The 14,382-nt window shown below is 42.9% G+C and overlaps 1 protein-coding gene across 1 annotated transcript in view; it reads right to left on the bottom strand.

The window, feature by feature from the left end:
- The window catches only part of Pik3ap1 (phosphoinositide-3-kinase adaptor protein 1), a 118,712-nt gene that overhangs the window by 3,330 nt on the left and 101,000 nt on the right, over positions 1–14,382 (bottom strand). The window contains exons 15-16 of the mRNA XM_076834424.1: positions 7,437–7,507; positions 6,027–6,145 (exon numbers count right to left, since the gene is read on the bottom strand). Coding sequence (XP_076690539.1) covers positions 6,027–6,145; positions 7,437–7,507 — 190 coding nt within the window. The remainder of the gene's footprint in view (positions 1–6,026; positions 6,146–7,436; positions 7,508–14,382) is intronic.

Raw genomic sequence — 14,382 nt, forward strand, 5'->3', positions numbered from 1 at the left:
CCAGGGTTAGCTGATCCTGACTGATTCATAAACAAAATACTGATCTGCAAGCACCAAGCACATTTTTATTACAAACCACCTCATCCACACCCATATCCAACCATTTCCTTGGGGCCATTATCCAATCTGGATTTTCCCCAGGGTCAGATATGAGATAATTAGGGAGAGCCAATGTTCCAGATCCCATTAGCCAATCCTAAATCAGCAACCCTATCTCGCTCATTTCTTCCTATGGAAACATAATGACAGTTCCTGCCTAAGTCTTCCCTTCATTCCCTCTTCTTCCCAACCAACCCTGGTGCTTCTTGGTGTGTGCACACCCCGCCCGCCCCCCGCCATGCTGTGACATTTTCCCTGCTCTTGGGAACTATGTTTTTTCAGGGGCCATTTTCTCCTGATATGTTGACCTTACCACACCTAAATAATAATGAAACCTAGATCTTAAAACACCAGTGATTCAAATAGGCAGCCAGGCAGGAGCCCACGTGTGGTAGGGAGGCCTGCTGAGAGAGGAATTGAGAACTTAGTCTGCTGCTCAGAACCACCTCCTGTGGGACCATTAGGTCTTATTTCAACTCTGCATTTGCTTTCCTAAAGCCCCTCTCTGTGTTATTCTGGAAGGTTTTTGTAAGGTCCTAAATGACACTCCAGGTAGATCAGGGCGAGTCTATTTACAGATAGGTTCAATGATTACAAATGGCATTTCCACATGTGTGCTGTAAAACCAATATTTAATTCTCTTGGAAGCAAGTCAATAAGTCCAGAAAGAGAGCTTTGTCAGATGCTGTAATTGAACTGTGCTACCCGGGAGTTGCATACTCGAGGACTGAATGAATCAATGAGTAAATATTTACTAAATGTCTCCTGAATATTAGTTTTACATAGGTCAAGGAAATGAAAAACGGAGCTGGGAAGTGCAGGGCCACTTCAGGAACAAGGTAGAAGTAGCAATGAATAACCACAGAAGGACCTCTTCCTGCCCTGCTCCCTGAGATAGATGGTTTTGTGTTTTTTGTTGCTGAGTAACTGAACTTTATCCAGTGAAAGTGAAAGGGTGGTCTGCTCCCATTCTCCCCAGCCTGCCCCATAAACTGTGTGTTATAAGAGAACAATGAAGGTTGAGAAACCCTCCCTCCCCAAACATCTTCCTCCCTCCCTCCCTCCCTTCCTTCCCCTCTTTACAAACATTTGCCTACCATGCATGTATTCCTGGATGTGGTATGTAGCAACAAGTAAAATGGGCATGGATTTGGCCCTTAAGATACTGTAAATGTGTAGATGAGACAGAAAATAGCCCAACTCAGACACTCTGTTGAGTGTTTTGATAGGGGAAGCTAAGAACATACAGGAACATCTAGTGGAGACATTTATGCACACCTGTGTGTATGCAAATTCAACTTCTCTGAGACTGTCTTCTCATCTGGCAAACAGAGTTAATGACACCTACGTTAGAGTATGTGTGACATAGCAATGACAACTGGAAGTAGATAGCACAGTTTGGGGCTTAGAGTAGGCACTTGAGAAGTAAAGCTAAAAATTTCACTATGAGGATGAAAGGTTAGTCTAAGATCTTTTCCCCAGAAGACTGGTACTTTATCTCCCTCTACAAGACACAGTTCCCTCCCAATGCCTCTCTCTCGTTCTGCTGCCACACGCTGCAGTTGGGTGGACCTGCGAGCATGCCATATCATGCTTGCAGAGCTTCCATGCTCATCTACTGTGTTTCATTCTGATGAGCAACTCCTGGAACAGACTGGAAACCCCATCTGGGAGAAAGGGACTTGTACATGTATTGGAACCTGGGAGGTAGAAAGGTTCTAGATCCAAATGGGGGAGTGGTCTGTGGAGAGCCTGCCTCTCCAGGACACTGGGAAGCTGAAGTTGGAGTTGACTGATCAGAGACATGTAGGCATTGGCCTCTTTCTCCTCCCTGTTCAGGGTGACAGGTCACTTATGAAGACTTTGGTTCACACATCGTCAGCACTCAGTCCTGAGGTTGGTTAATGTTCTTTTAAAATAGGGCTCCTTTCTGGTATGCCTTTGTGTGGTCATTTACTCTATTTAACATAATTTTTAACTTCCCTATTAGTTAATATGTAGCTGTGTCCCAAGTCCACTCACTTCCTGATCTCTCCAGTCCCTCGTTGGATTTCCACAGACCTTGTTCAGTCGGAAACTAAAGGATTAACTCATGGGGCTGCAGGAGGCCTCCAGAAGCAGGTTCTGGTTATATAGGTCACAGGCTTTTCCTTAAATCCAAGTGTTGGCTAGTGATGGCAACTCACTAGTGAATGGCCAAATAAGTTCAAAACAAAAGGGAAATACTTAGTGAAAGTTTTCCTTTTTCCCCTCAACTGTGACAGGACATTACCTACGCAGAGCTGACACTGTCCCACCCTAAGGGGTCTAAGGAGCAAGGGAAATGCCAGGCAATGTTACACCACACCTGCTCCAATCCTCACCACCATCTTCCTTCTTTTCTTTGACTCTTCAAATAAATGTACTGGGAACTCACAGTAGGTGAGTGCAGAAGCTCCTTCTACTGTGTGCAAACCACCAGCACCGTGGTGGGTGGCTTGATGGCTGTTTTAAGGGCTTAGGAAGTCCAACCCAAGCTGTTACAATCCATCCATCCATTTACACAATAAATATTTACTAAGTTCCTAATATTTTTAGGTATTTAAGTGCATGCCAGTTTCCCCTGTGTCAGGCACCAGGGGAAACATTTAAAAAATTAAATCAAAAGTAGTTTTTCCTCTTGCAAGGTTCACCATCCACTTAAGGAGACAGGCATGTAATAAGGGTTGCAATGTGGATTAGAATAGAGATATTTGGGGAAACAAAAGTAAAAACACTCTGCATGGAAACATCAGGGAAGGCTTCCTAGAGGAGGTAATGTTTGGACTGAGACAAAAAGAATGTATAAGCAGAGACTGGAAGGGACTAGAAAGACAGCTTCCCAGGCAAAAGGAACAGATTGAAGAAAGAAAACAGTACAAAATAGCACAGATTTCCTAATGGGTTGGAGCATAGGTGAATATAGGAGAGGAATGGGACTTAATTCACATACTTAAATCTGAAGGCTCTTAAGCCAGGAAATGACATCATCAGCTATTTCTGTTCTAGAAAGTGCATGCTGGTTGCATGTGGAGGAGGGACTGATGAGAGGCAGGGAGGTAGGTGTGGGCCTACAAGATGAACTTAGGCACTGGCAGATGGGAAGGAGGGGGTGGCTCTGAGAGCTGACAGAGTAGCAGAATGGGCAAAGTCTGGAGTGGGGAATCTTGAGGAGGACTCTTGGGTTTGGGGCTTAGAGAAGAGAAAGAATGATACCACAATCCCAGACTGGGAATGCATGAGAAGGAGGCAGCTTGGGCCCAGAATGGTTGGTAGGCTGGTGAGCTCAGTTTTGCACAGGCAGTGTCTGACATCCCTGTGGGGCATCTGGGTGAAGATCCCCAGTCAACATCAGGAGATGAAGATGGAGATGACAATGGAGGTATGGAGGCTATCTGCTGATGGCAATTCAGGCTCTGGGGATAAAACGTGGAGTGACCCCAGGATTGGACCAGATCTGGGATAGTGTGGGATCAAGGCTGTACCGGACAGTGCAGCTTGAGTGGGAATGGTGGTTCAGGAGAACAAGGGCTGAGAGCAGTCACCCATTCCCAAATCTGAGAGTGAGATGGGGACACACAGCCTCTGCAGCCTGCCAGCAGGTCAGTCACCCAAGCCATTCAGGAGAGGATCTCACTTTATTCCCTGCTCAAAGTTTGCCTCATTTTATTATGAAAATACATGCTTACAATACAATTGCATATTTGCAAATGTTATTTCACACCAAAAAAATGCATGAAAAACCCAACTTCCATCAATTACAGGTTTCTTTGCAAATACTGTCTCTTTAACAGAGAGTATTTTTTCCCTTTTCCTCCCATAATTTTCACAACATTCTTTCAAACTCCCCAAATATAATTCATCTGCCATCACTTTTTAGGTATTTAAGTGCATCCCAGTTTCCAGTCTCTAGTTTCTGGAACCTTGATCACTCTTTTTCTCTTCCATAAACAAAATCCTACAAAATCTTTTATAGCTATAGTTTCAAATTCGACAACTCTTTTTCTCTCTCTTTTTTTTAGTTGTAGATGGACACAATACCTTTATTTTATTTATTTATATGTGGTGCTAAGGATCCAACCCAGGACTTCACACATGCTAAGCAAGTGCTCTACCACTGAGCCACAACCCCAGCGCAACTCTTTTGTTTTAACACAATTAGACAACTGCCCCCAAAGTCCTCAGCCTTCAGGAATAAAAGGTTTTGGATCTTGGGTCTCCTCCTCTGACATAGAGACTTTCTTGACACAGTGACTAAAAAACTGTGTCCTAAACTGGGTGTGTTGGCACACATCTGTAATCCCAGCAACTTGGGAGGCTGAAGCAGGAGGATCATGAATTCAGTAACCTCAGCAAAAGCAAGGCACTAAGCATCTCAATGAGACTCTGTCTCTAAATAAAATACAAAATAGGGCTGGGGATGTGGCTCAGTGGTCAAGTGCCCCTGAGTTCAACCCCCCATTACCCCCTCCCCCCAAAAAAAAACTGTCCCAGAGTCAGCTATGCTCAGGTATGTCACACAGACCAAGTCTCCATCCAACTTCAAGCCCCAGTTTCTGCATCTGCAAAATGTGATAACATTAAATATCCATCTCTTAGGGTTGTGGAGAGAATTAAACAAGATAATGTATCTACTGTGTTTGATATAAAACCTGCCACAATAAATAATGGCATTTATTACCATAATGGCTCTTAATAAGGTGCCTCCACAATCACCAGCTAATTTTCAACCAATAGAACATAATGCAAATTCAAGGGACTGGACTAGATTATCACTCAGGTTCCTTGTAGAGTGGTGATATTCTAGTATGTGCCCTCTGGTCCACACCAGGAAATTCGCCTGTCGAATGTGGTTCGGCTTGGGGCCGTAGGATGTTTGAGAGGCAGGTGTCAGTTCATAAATGTTGGTGGAGCACATGCAAAAGTGGTAAATAGCAAAGGAGAAATGGAAAAGCACAAAATTGGCCTCTCTTTTCAGAAAACCAGAAGAAAAGCCTCCTGGTTACGCTTCCTTACAAATTCCACTAATGAGCTTTATATGTTAAAGTTTCAGAATGTACAAAAACATCCTAGATTTGTGTGTGTGTGTGTGTGGGGGGGGTTCCTCCTTTCTTATCCCCTGCACCTAGCATATTATATTTTAAACATCAAAGAATTAAACTCCTAAGACAATTAAAGGCTTTTATTCCCAATGGCTCCTTTCTGTATCAGTGGATACACTAACTAACTTTGACTACTTTTTCTGTTACTCCACAAAGACTATAAGAAGATTCCTACCAGAGGTCCAGTACCAAATGCATAAAGACATACATCAGAGCCTAGTATATTAGTCACACTCTTTATGCTAATGCTCATCTTCAAATCTCCAGGTGTTTGCTCTTCTGCATAAGACATACCATTCATATTTTTGAACTCTTAACATAGGCTATGAACTCCATCCTTATAACTCAGTGAGAGACTTCTGATAGTGACCACATTTTATAGAAAAGAATATTGAGCCACATAAAAGTGCAAAAATTCATCCAAGCACTGAATTCATCAGCTGGACACCTGGCCCCAGGAGGGTAGCTCTGGAGCCATGTGCACACCTAACAGGCCAGGCTGCTTCCTCCTTCATTTCATTTCCAAGTCCTTCTTATCTCCTGTTCCCAAAGGCACTGTCCCCACAATACAGTCAAGTGAGTTCGATATTAAGGACTTGGATTCGAGTCAAACATAAACTTTATTTTATGAGTTGACATCTGTCGATGGATTTCATTTATGAAGTAGTACATTTTGCTACTTAAAGTATCTGCAACTAAATAAAGTATCACCTAAGTTAATGAAAAGCCCACGCTGAAAAACGTGGCATTCCAGGTAGCCCCTGAATCCTACCCTTCCCTGATATTTCATATCAGCTTCAATGTTACCTCTGGGAGGCAGCTCGAGGAGGCACCCTGGGAGGCCTCTCAAGGGGAATAGTAAGTGGTCCATCCATTTGTGTGGGGCCTGGACTACGACTTCTAGTAACTTCGGGGACTTCATTGTCCTGCAGCAAAGAAAATGAGAAAGACAGGTGAAAATTACATTAAACCACCCACATAGCTGGACACCCATATCCCCACCACCCATCAGCCCTTCTTGGGCTTTGACTGTACAGGTGTCTATAATCTGGTAATCAACCCAGAAACACCAGGCAGCTTTTTATGTCTTCCTGGAGTAACTGAAAAAGATAATCTGGCCCAAATTATTACAAACTCCTGGACTTTAAATCCTCATTGTTTAAAGGAGGCCAGAAATGTCCTCCTTTGACCTGTTCTCAGGAGATTTCAGAGTTGGTAGTGATGCAAGTGGTCCCTGCTGCTCCTCCCAGCCACTGGTCACTAGATCAGGGTATACAACCCGATCCAAATTGGGCCAACTTGGAGTGGGGCCTCAGCTTAAAATTCCTCTCTGCCCAGAGGCTTTCTGGGGACTGTGACACTGCACATGTGGAGAAGCAGGAAAAGCCAGAGTACAGGAGAGAAGAAAGCCGATTTGCACAAAGAGGCAGAGACCAAAGAGCATTTGGCTCTGGGACACACAGGACACACACATTTGGCCTTGTCCCACTGGCAGGCCTTGCAGCTCCTGATCTAGGTCCCTGCATGATCCCTGCCCCTGAATCTCCTGAGACTCACCCAGCTGCTTCCCATAGATACCCCTTTTGGCTTAATTAGTCTGAATGTTTCTGTCCTCTTCCTTCCTTCCACTCCTCCCTCTTCTCTTCCTTCCATTATCCCTTCCTTCATTTTAAATTGTGGGAAAATTCACATAATAGAAAGCCAACCATTTTACAGTGAACAATTTTGCTGTCTGTCTAGTCTCAAGACATTTCACAGCCAGGCATGGTGACACACACCTGTAATCCCAGATAATCAGGAGGCTGAGGCAGGAAGATGGCAGGTTCAAGGCCAGCCTGAGCAACTTAGTAGGATTCTATCTCAAAAATAGGAATAAAAAAAGGCTGGGGATGTAGCTCAGTATAGAGCGCACCTAGCATGCATGAGGCCCTGGGTTCAATCCCCAACATGGGAAGAAAAAAATTTTATCACCCCAAAAGGAAATCGTGTAACCATTAGTGCCCATTAAGCAGTTTGTCCCCATTCCCCACCTCCCACCATCCCCTACCAACCACCAGTGGTCCTTCTGTCTCTCTGGATTTGCCTCTTCTAAGATTTCATATAAATTGAATCCTCTAATATAAGACCTTTTGTGTCTGGCTTCTTCACCTGGATTTCAGTCTCTTGCAATGAAACAACACCTAGCACAGACAGATGGGTGGGAGTCCCAGTTCTCACCTCGTTGTCACCCTCCATCCCGCTGCTCACACTCAGGAGGCTCCGTGTGCTGGATCGGTTACTTGTGCTACCTAAAGGGTACGAACAAAATCAGCCAGACGGTTGGATTCTCTCGGGAGGAAAGGAAATGCAGAGATCTAGCATTTACTTATTTTTATGGAGAGAAACAATACATAAGCTGTGAACACAGGATTCTCCCAAATGTGTCCATCATATGCCTTTTTATCAGAGTTCAGTTTTTCTTCCAGCACGACATGAAATGGTTCACTTTTTGACGACCACTCTTGGCTTAATAGCTGCCATTGACTGAGGGCTTACCTCACGTTAAGTGCTTCAGAGACATGATTGCCATTTAATTCCCTTGAAAATCCTATTTGATAAGAGAACTTTGATTTGACAGGCAGGGAAGTAGAGGTGGTCTCATTCTAAGTTGCTCAGTATCTCTTGAAATCTGCAAGCTAGTTTTGTTGCTGCAGTGCTCATTGAGAAAGTCCAGGAAATGAGTGCATGAATCACACATGCATACACCCCTTGTATTAGTTTTTTGTTTAGTTTCATTGTGGTTCTAGGGGATCAAACCGATCAAATCTCACGCATGCTAGGCAAGCATTCCACCACTGAGCTAGAGCCCCAGCCCCACATACCATGCTAATTAGGGGAGAGACACTTGGATGGAAAAAAAGGGGGGGGAGGGGATGGGGATGTAGGCGAGTGGTAGAGCACTTGTCTGTCATGTGCAAGACCTTGGGTTCAAACCTCAACACCATAAAAACAGAAAGAAAAAAAAATGCAAAACACAAATTCAAAAGTATAATCTAAGCTCATGGTAGAAACTGTGACTATGTGTGTTTAGGTGTTTAGGTTTTTGAGTTGGGAATTCATCACCTCTGTCATTAAATAGCACTACCCAATAGAACTTTCTAGAAATATTCCATTGTGGGCTATCCAAAATGGTAGCTGGTGTGAAACATGACTAGTGCATCTGAGGAGATGAATTTTAAATTTTATTTAGTTGTAATTAACTTCACTATATATATATACCCACATGTGGCCTGTGGCTACTGTACTGTCTAGTACAGCATTAGAAGCTGCCTAATCACATGGTGATCTAGCAGTGAAGAAGGAAGAGTAAGAGTTAATCAACTATTTTGCAAGAAGATTTTAACTTTGATTTACCAATAATGCCACTGATCGTATCACCAGATCTTAGGTTTGCTGAGTTTCCTCTTAAAATAGGTCCAAATCATTTTAGTTTGCAGGTAAGTAGTCTTAGTTTTGACCTGCTTATGGTATCAACTTTGACCTAATTTATTTAGATGTTAGCTGGAAAAGAGTTGGTTAGGTTGTAATTTTGGATTGTTTCTTGGGATTTTTAAAATTTGTTTTAATTAGTTAATAATGACAGTATATGCACTTTGAACATCATACATAAGTGGAGTATAATTTCTCATTCTTCTGGTTGTAAGTGATGTAGAATCACATCAGTTGTGTAGTTATATATGTACATAAGGTAATAATGTCTGATTCACTCTATTATCTTTCCTACCACCATACCCCCTCCTCTCCTTTCTTTCCCCTCTACCTAATCCAAAGTAACTCTATTCTTTCCCAACGCCTCCCATCGTGAATTAGCATCCACATATCCAAGAAAACAGTCAGCCTTTGATTTTGGGGAACTGGCTTATTTCGTCTAGCATGATATTCTCTAGTTCTATCCATTTACTGGCAAATGCCACAATTTCATTCTTCTTTAAGGATGAGTAATATTCCATTGTGTATATACACCACATTTTCTTTATCCATATATCTGTATATCTAGGTTGGTTCCATAGTTCAGCATTGTGAATTGAGCTGCTATATACATTGATGTGGCTATGTCACCGTAGTATGCTAATTTTAAGTCCTTTAGGTATAAACTGAGAAGTGGGATAGCTGGGTCAAATGGTGGTGTCATTCCAAGTTTTCTGAGGAATCTCCTTACTGTTTTCCATAATGGTTGCACCAATTTGTGGTCCCACCAGCAATGTCTGAGTGTACCTCTTTCTTCACATCCTCATTAACATTTGTTATTGCTTGTATTCTTGATAATTGTCATTCGGACTGGAGTGAGATGAAATTTTAGAGTAGTTTTGATTTGCATTTCTCTAATTACTAGAGATGTTGAATATTTTTTCATATCTTTCTTGATCAATTGTATTTCTTCTTCTTGTTTAGTTCTTTAGCCCATTTATTAATTGGGTTATTTGGTTTTCTTGGTGTTAAGTTTTTTGAGTTCCTTATATATGGGATTTTTAAATTTCAAATAATGTGGCAAAATATATCTGTAAACTAGGAAATTAAAATTTGTTTATTAAAGAACATGGGATCTAAAAAAAAGAAGAACATGGGATCCTGTCCCTATCTACCAGAACACTGTCCGCCTGGCTAGAATGTCTTTATATCCCCATTCCCCCTGGCTCATTGCTGTCCACAAGTCTAAAACCTCCTCATCACTGACAAATGTCATCAAAACTTCCCCCAGATTCCTCCAGCTAAATGCAGCTCCTGGGCCCTGGGTTGCCATCTGCCTGTGGTCATTCATGATTGAGCATCACATTTCCTCCCAAAGATCCAGACTGTTGTTGTGAAGGTTATCTGTTAGCTAGCAGGAAGTAAAAAAGCCATCATGGCTACTGGCCCCATAATTCTGGAAATTCATACCTATGTGCTCCCACTATTCACTCCCTTGGCATCTTTAAATCGTTAACCCCAATGTTTAGTTCCAAACCTCAGCCCCCAGATTCAACTGCCCAGCCCTGTCCCCTCTCTTGGCTGATGACTCTGGCCCATATCTGCCCTGAGTTGAACAGTTAGTAGGAGGCCCTGGCCCCACTCCCCATCATTTTCAGTCTTGCCAGGGGGTAGGAGAGCAGTGCCACCCCTTACCAGGTCCTGTCATCAGGGAAGAAGGATCAGATGAGCATCTAACTTGTGTTGTTTCTGTATTTTCTCTCCTCTATCACAAACCCCTAAAGACAGGATCTGGTTCTGTTTTCATCTTTGTGTCTCCAGCATGCAGTCAGCCCAGTTTGCATAGAGCTCTGCTCACTATTTGGGTGGATGAATGAATGAGGAGGAAAAGGAAATGCCTACAGTATAACTCTTACGAAATCCAGACCAAAAAGTCTAGGAGAAAGACTCTCTGCAATGGAACTTTTGTTCTCTTAGACATAACACTAAAATCTCAGGCCTAAATTTTCAGTTCTAACCAGAATTGATCTGCAAATGTTTTTCTGTAGTTCCCAAAGATGGCAGCTATTTAGCTCTAAAAATAGAGATAGTTTCAAGATGTGACTGTGGAGATAGTTGATGGATCAGAGTCCAGACACCCTCATACTTCCTCTCTGCCCTGGGAGTTATTTTCATCTGGAAGGCAAGGTTTCCCCAAGATTGGAGCACAGGAAGAGCCAGGCACACTGGGCATGGTGGTGCACACCTGTAATCCCATTTGGGAGGCTAAGTCAGGATGATTGCCAGTTCAAAAATAGCCTTGCAACTCAGCATGACCCTGTCTCAAAATTAAAAATAAAAGGGGTTGGGGATGTAGCTCAGTGGTAAAGCACCCCTGGGTTCAGTCCCCTGAACCAAACAAGAGAGCCAAGCACAGTGGCACATGCCTATAATCCCAGCAACTCAAGAGACTAAGGCAGGAGGACCACAAATTCAAGGCCAGCTTGGGAAACATAGTCTCAAAATAAAATAAAAAAGGGCTGAGGATGTAGCTAAGTGGTAGATTCAATCCCCAGTGCTGGAAAGAAAAGACAAAACAAGACCCATGTAATCCAAGTGGCTTGGCAGGCTGAGGCAGGAGAATTGAGAGTTCAAAGTCAGCCTCAGCAACTTAGTGAGGCCCTAAGCAACTTAGCAAGACCCTGTTTTCAAAAAGTAAAATCAAAAGGCCCAGGGATGTAGCTTAGTGATTGAGGGCCCCTGGGTTCAATCCCGGGCTACCCCTCACCCTCCCAAAAAAAGAAACCAAGAAAGGGTAAATATGATTAAAGTTCAAAAATAGCCTTGCAACTTAGCAAGACCCTGTCTCAAAATAAAAAATAAAAGGGGCTGGGGATGTAGCTCAGCAGTAAAGCACCCCTGGGTTCAGTCCCCAGAGACAACCCCACATTCTTGCACAGAGACCCAGGACGAGTTGCCTAACCTCTCTAAGTCAATTTTCTTATGTAGAAACTCATGACATTGTGGTATAGGATGAATTAGATCATGTGGTAATGCCTACAAAAAGCAAGCATTTGATTCATGGTAATATTTTTCTTCATCGTCTTCAATTTCAAGGTAACAGGCCAACCTGTAGGAACCCCAGTGAAACTCGCCTCACGGTATCCATGCCTCTGTGTGCCCCCTTCCTCCTCACTGTGGGCTTTGGCCAATGTAACATTAGCAAGTGCAACTGATGCAAGCCAAAGCCTGATAAGCACTTGCACAAATGGGACTCCTCCTCTTGGAATGTTCCCTTTCCAGACTGTGTTGCCCTGTAAGAAGTCCAGACTATTGAATTAAAGGCTATGTGGAGGGAGGCCCTGGAGGATAAGAGGCCATCTTGGATGTTCCAGCGAATTGTAGTCACATGAGTGACCCCAACCAATGCCACACAGGGGAAGTATGAGCCAATCTCTCCAAATATGCTCAAGCTATGGAATCAGGCATAAATAAGTGATTATGTTTCAAGCAACTAAGTTTGGGCGTGGTTTGTTACATAGCAGTAGATAATGGAAACTATAAAAAAGGAACTGAGTGTCACGAATAGCCACAAAATAGCATACAATCCATTAGTCTGTCATTTAGTAACATTTTCTAACTGATGAGTAGCCATCCCTGGACAATAAACCACTACACAAAGTAAAAACTACAGTCTATTTTTTTCCATCTTGTCCTAACCCTAACCTATTCCAAAGTAAAATATGTACATAACCTGTTTTCAATTATAGTACCCTTCATATGAAATGGGGACTTTGCATTTGTCTTGTCAAATTTCCAGCTGTCAGTCCCCTCCCCAACTCTGGAATACACTGTCCTCACCAGAGCCTGCTCTAACATTTTTCTTCTCCCATGTGTCCAGAGCAGCACTCTCTGCCCCTTGCTTCCTCTGCCACCTGAGATTGCTACAAAACTCTCTCCCATTTCTCAAGTTGTTGGAATTCCCAAATGGCCTGGTGGGGGCGGGGAGGGGTGACTACACGTTATCACCCCCACTGTTAATAGAGAGATTTTCTCCTCTGTACAATCTAGACTTCCCATGTGGTAGTGTTTAAGTTTTGGATGTATTTGGACAGGTAATGGTGGCAGGAACCTTAACCTGAAAGAGACCAAGGGCTGGGTTCTACTCCCACTTTATTTATTTATTTATTTTTTAAATATTTATTTTTTAGTTGGAAACAATAATTTTATTTTGTTTAATTTTTATGTGGTGCTGAGAATCGAACCCAGGGCCTCGAACGTCCTAGGCAAGTGCTCTACTGTTGAGCCACAACCCCAGCCCTCTACTCCCACTTTTGATGCTCTCTGGCTGTGTGGCCTTGAACAAAAAATTTTTCTTCTCTGGGTCACAAATAACCCATCTATGGAATAAAGAGGGCAACTAGTTCAGAGATTCTTGATGTAGGTCCACAGATGGGCAAAATTAGGATTATGAGTGTGTGTGAATGTGTGTGTGTGTGTGTGTGTGTGTGTGTGTGCACAGATGTGTGGATTTCTCTGGAGAACAGATCCATAACACATACTGGATTCTCAAGGGGGTTGTGATGTAGAAAGGATTAAGAACCTCAAATTACATGACCTTCCTGCTCCAACATTCATTTTGGGGTTCTCTGACTCACTTCTAAGGAGACATGAGTTCTGAAATTCAGCTTCTCTCTGGCTCTTTCATTGCTTTTCTAGCTATTTTAATAACATGGAAATGTATAAAACGAGAGAAGCCCAACCTATTGGGCTTGTGAAGCCAGTGTGTCTGGAGTCAGCTAACACAGTCCTGGATGAGAAAACAAAGCTCCCAACCCCTGCCCGCCTGCTGGCAGGCAATGTCTGCTACAATTAGACTCCTATTCAAGCTTTCAAGCCAAAAGAAGACATTTCCTAATGAGATTCTCAACCACCAGTAAAGCTGGAATTCTTGAATTTGGGTCCATTGTTTTCTAATGCTTCTGATCTTGCACCCCTGCCTTCCCCTTAGCACAGCTGGAGAAGCAGCAAAATAGGGGTCAAGAATCTTGGCTCTGGATCCAGATGGGAGTTAAAATCCCAGCTTGACCACATTAGCTTCTCAACCCAGGACAGGCACCAAGCCTCGAAGTTTCTTCCTCATTAAACAGAAGTCGAAGTACCTACCTTATAAAGGTTTTGTGAGAATGAAATAATCTACAAAGATGCTTCACATATGGCCAATGCTCAATAAATGTTAACATATTATAGTTAGGTTTTGCCATTTATAAAAAAAGAAGAGTAGGGCTGAGACTGTAGCTCAGTGACAGAGTGCTTGCCTTGCACTTGTGAGGCCATAGGATCGATCCTCAGCACCACATAAAAATAAACAAATAAAATAAAGACATGCTGTCCATCTCCAACTACAAAAAGAAGAAGAAGAAGAAGAATATCATGCAACCTGGCTTCACAAGATAAGAAGAAACCTCACAGGCTAACCATGCCCCATATTTTACACCTCTCAAAACCATATGAGGGGGCTGGGATTGTGGCTCAGTGGTGTAGTGCTTGCCCAGTATGTGTGAGGCTCTGGGTTTGATTCTCAGCATTGCATGTAAATAAATGAATAAAATGAAGCCCATCAACAATGAAAAATACATTAAAAAAAAAAAAACCAAACAAACATATCAGGCCCCAACTGAGATCTCTGGGCTCATAACGGAATGTCTCTGAAGGTGCTGTGGCTCCGGCTGGAGTC

Source organism: Callospermophilus lateralis, chromosome 15 (genome assembly GCF_048772815.1).
Source record: "Callospermophilus lateralis isolate mCalLat2 chromosome 15, mCalLat2.hap1, whole genome shotgun sequence".
Lineage (NCBI taxonomy): Eukaryota > Metazoa > Chordata > Mammalia > Rodentia > Sciuridae > Callospermophilus > Callospermophilus lateralis.